Source organism: Ipomoea nil, unplaced genomic scaffold, assembly GCF_001879475.1.
Source record: "Ipomoea nil cultivar Tokyo-kokei standard unplaced genomic scaffold, Asagao_1.1 scaffold3170, whole genome shotgun sequence".
NCBI classification, from domain to species: domain Eukaryota; kingdom Viridiplantae; phylum Streptophyta; class Magnoliopsida; order Solanales; family Convolvulaceae; genus Ipomoea; species Ipomoea nil.
Genome location: NW_017619598.1, coordinates 2550924 through 2554357, shown reverse-complemented (window position 1 = coordinate 2554357; position 3434 = coordinate 2550924). Strand labels below are relative to the sequence as shown.

The following is a 3434-nucleotide window of genomic DNA, read 5'->3' as shown; positions in this document are numbered from 1 at the left end:
TTGTATCTCTTTTGCATTACCTTATAAAAAAATATTTCTTTGATCCATAACAAAATTTATTTTCAATAATTAATCTATTTTGTAAATATAAAAATTAATTTAAAATATTAAATATAATAAAAATCTTTAAATTTCATCAAATTATTTTACAAAGTTTGAAATAAAATATTTCATGTTAGGCAAATATTCAGAAACAAATTATACTACGTTATAATTTACAATAGTTAATTAGTGGATAAAATATTATTTTATTTATATAATAAATTAATTTAAATTTATATTATTAACAAAGTAATAACATTAATAATTAAACAAAAAAGGAAAATTACAATTACAAAATTGTAAGACATGACTATTAAAATTTGAAAAAAAAAAAAAAAAAAAAAAAAAAAAAAAAAAAAAAAAACACATTAGATTGCAATTGTAACAATTGCATGGCTGAGAAGAGCCTATATTTCACGGCTTCAGGCTGTCAGATCTGCCGCAAAAGAGAGAAATTATTGGGAGCTTTCACATTGATATTCCTCTATCCAATCATTATCACACCTGTGTACATCATACTATCAAAAAGTATATATTCATATATAAACAATGTTACTTTTAATATATTAAAAATATACATTATGAAAAATATATTATTGGAGTATGAAAAGTATATTATTTTGTATAATGTATATTTAGTACACGAATAATATACTTTTAATATTTTAAAAATATATTTTTTGTTATGATCCACAAAGCACTGTGTGAACCAATAATTTGTCTCCTCCATCAATGCCAAGCTACTTTGTTAAACGTCTTCAAAACGCTAGCCTGTCTTTCATTTCTCCTGTGGGCTCTCCGGCCAACTTAATTCTATAATTAATCAGTCTTCTTAACAAAATTCCAAGTCAATTGCTTGTTGAATGGGTCATAGGCCAATATCCAATTCAAAACACACACACATATATATAGTGATAGAAGTGAGAGCATAAAACTAAGTAACAAGGAAACTGAAATACAATCTATATATTTTGCATGGTTTTATTATATGGGGGAGTTTGGCTTTGGCGCACACTATTTTTCAGCTTTCCATATTATTATTGTGTTTACAGTAATGGTACTTCATAATTGTTGTCAAGTAGAGAGCAAATCACAAGATAGCTGCCCACTAGAATTTAAGTGTGGAAACATCCCACAAGTAAGTTTTCCGTTCTCCAATAAGTCGCATCCTGATTGCGGGTTTTTGATTTTAGATTGTGATGCTAAACCATCTCCAACACTCGAGGTTGGAAAGGATAGATATGAGGTTTTACAAATGGGGAACGATTTTACCAAATTTTTTGATCCACTTCTGAATAAGTCCATACAAAATCGAAGTTGTGACACATTCAGTAGGAATTTGGCATTTCTAAATACTCCTTTGATTTCATCTCATGTTATTCGCCACCCTTCGGTGTTCAGATGCAACCATAGTTCGGAGAATAATAGTTATTTCAGTGAGTATGAAAGTTACCATGGTTGTAAAAACTTTACTATATTCTATATGAAAAATGGTAGCAATATACTAGGTCTAGGTAGCAAACTTCCCTTCGATTGCTCACCCATTCAATTGCCATTTAAATGGCATTTCAATACAAGCAATGAGGACTTGTTTGCGAGGTTAAGTCCTTCGTTCGATCTAACCTGGAATGTGACTGAAAGTTGTTTAGATTGTCACTACAAAGGTGGTCGATGTTTAGTTGACAACCGTAACAATTTTCAGTGCTCTAAAGGTACGTGTAATTACTCATTTAGAGGCTTTAATTTCAGTTCATAATTGGAAATTAAGCATTCTTGCTATATTCTCATAGCCAGCTTTGTTGAGATTTTATGTGAATTGTGATTGGTTGCAGGAAAACATAAGCAGAAGATGATTCGAATAGCAGGTACACGTCTTTTATCAACAACTTTTAGTAACTTTTGGCATGGCGATAAATGTTTGATATATAGTGTGTTACGTTAATTCAGTTGTGGGCAGCATTATTGCTTTCATTTCAATAAGTTTGGCGGTTGTGGTCTGTGTTATCCGGCATGGCAAGAAGGGAGAACTTAGAGGTTATTCACACTTCTCAACCAATCGGGAGGGTATAGAAATGGGGATTCCGGTATTTTCCTACTCCCAACTTGTAAAAGCCACAAATGGTTTCGATTCTTCTAAGGAGCTTGGAGATGGAGGCTTCGGGACTGTTTATCACGGTAAATCTTCTACTCCCTATCAATTATTGAGTTAGCTACTATACAAGTCAGTCCAATTAGGAAGCTAAGGTCTGATCTTCACACCACAATCTTTTGTTTTTTCAAATATGGTGGCTAAGTGCATATAAGTGGACCCCTGCACGATGCAAAAAACATTCTGGAAAAAAGGGTCAAATACCCATTGTTATATCATGGTTTAGGGTGATCTTACATGGTGAACTCTAATCTAAAATTTATATTTGCAATTCGACATATATTTTGCGCGCGCGTGTCAGTAGTTTACGTACTATATGTCTGTAGTTGCCATATGCCCATATGTGCATTTTTTTTTGAAACACTTGTGAATTTGTTTTAAAAAATATATATCAAACTTGTGAAGACCTAACTTGCTAATCAAGTCAATTTGAACTTAATTGAACAATTTTATTGATTTAAGAGTTTTTTTAATTAAGAAATTCAATTGCACTATTTGGTTCACTTAGACTAAATTTATCCCGGCAAAAAAGGGCTTTGCAAGATGACAGGGAAAATGCAAATATTGTTTTCAATTTTTTTTTTATTGTATGTGACTTGCAAATTTGCAAGCCAAGTTGCTTGGCAGCTTTTGCTGCATACTTTTTTTTTTTTTTTTTTAAATCGTTTATTATTATTTTAGTATTATATTTATAATATAATATTAAAGTGAGATCATTTTTTGAGTAAAAGTGATTTGCAGGGATGTAGAATAAATAGTGGAAAATATACAAATGTGATGATGGTGGAGTGGGATCCATTTTAACAAATGAGAGAGATTTGCGGGGATAAAGATAGGCTTAGGGGTGTTAATTTGACCCTTTTTCCTTCCTTGATTATAAGGTTTAGGTCATGGTGATGGTGATGATTTGAAATTATGTATGTTTTTAACCTTTAGGTAAGCTCCGAGATGGAAGAGAAGTTGCGGTGAAGCGCCTGTACGAGCACAATTGCAAGAGAATGGAGCAATTTATCAATGAAATTGAAATACTAACCGGCCTAAGGCACACCAATCTGGTAACCCTCTATGGTTGCTCATCAAGATCCAGCCGTGAACTCCTCCTTGTTTATGAATACATCTCCAATGGAACACTCGCCGATCACCTTCACGGTAAAAGAGCAAACCAAGGATCACTCCCCTGGCCTATCCGCCTCAACATCGCAGTAGAAACCGCCAGTGCCTTAGCCTACCTCCACGCTTCTGA

The 3434-nt window shown here is 32.7% G+C and overlaps 1 protein-coding gene across 1 annotated transcript in view; it reads left to right on the top strand.

Moving 5' to 3' along the window:
* The first annotated feature begins 911 nt into the window (after positions 1–911).
* LOC109167967 (LEAF RUST 10 DISEASE-RESISTANCE LOCUS RECEPTOR-LIKE PROTEIN KINASE-like 1.1) overlaps positions 912–3434 on the top strand; it is a 3294-nt gene continuing 771 nt past the window's right edge. Inside the window, exons 1-4 of the mRNA XM_019317047.1 lie at positions 912–1754; positions 1875–1907; positions 1990–2217; positions 3128–3434. The exon at positions 3128–3434 is cut by the window's right edge and continues 771 nt beyond it. Of these exons, the coding sequence (XP_019172592.1) occupies positions 1031–1754; positions 1875–1907; positions 1990–2217; positions 3128–3434 (1292 nt within the window). The 5' untranslated portion in view covers positions 912–1030. The remainder of the gene's footprint in view (positions 1755–1874; positions 1908–1989; positions 2218–3127) is intronic.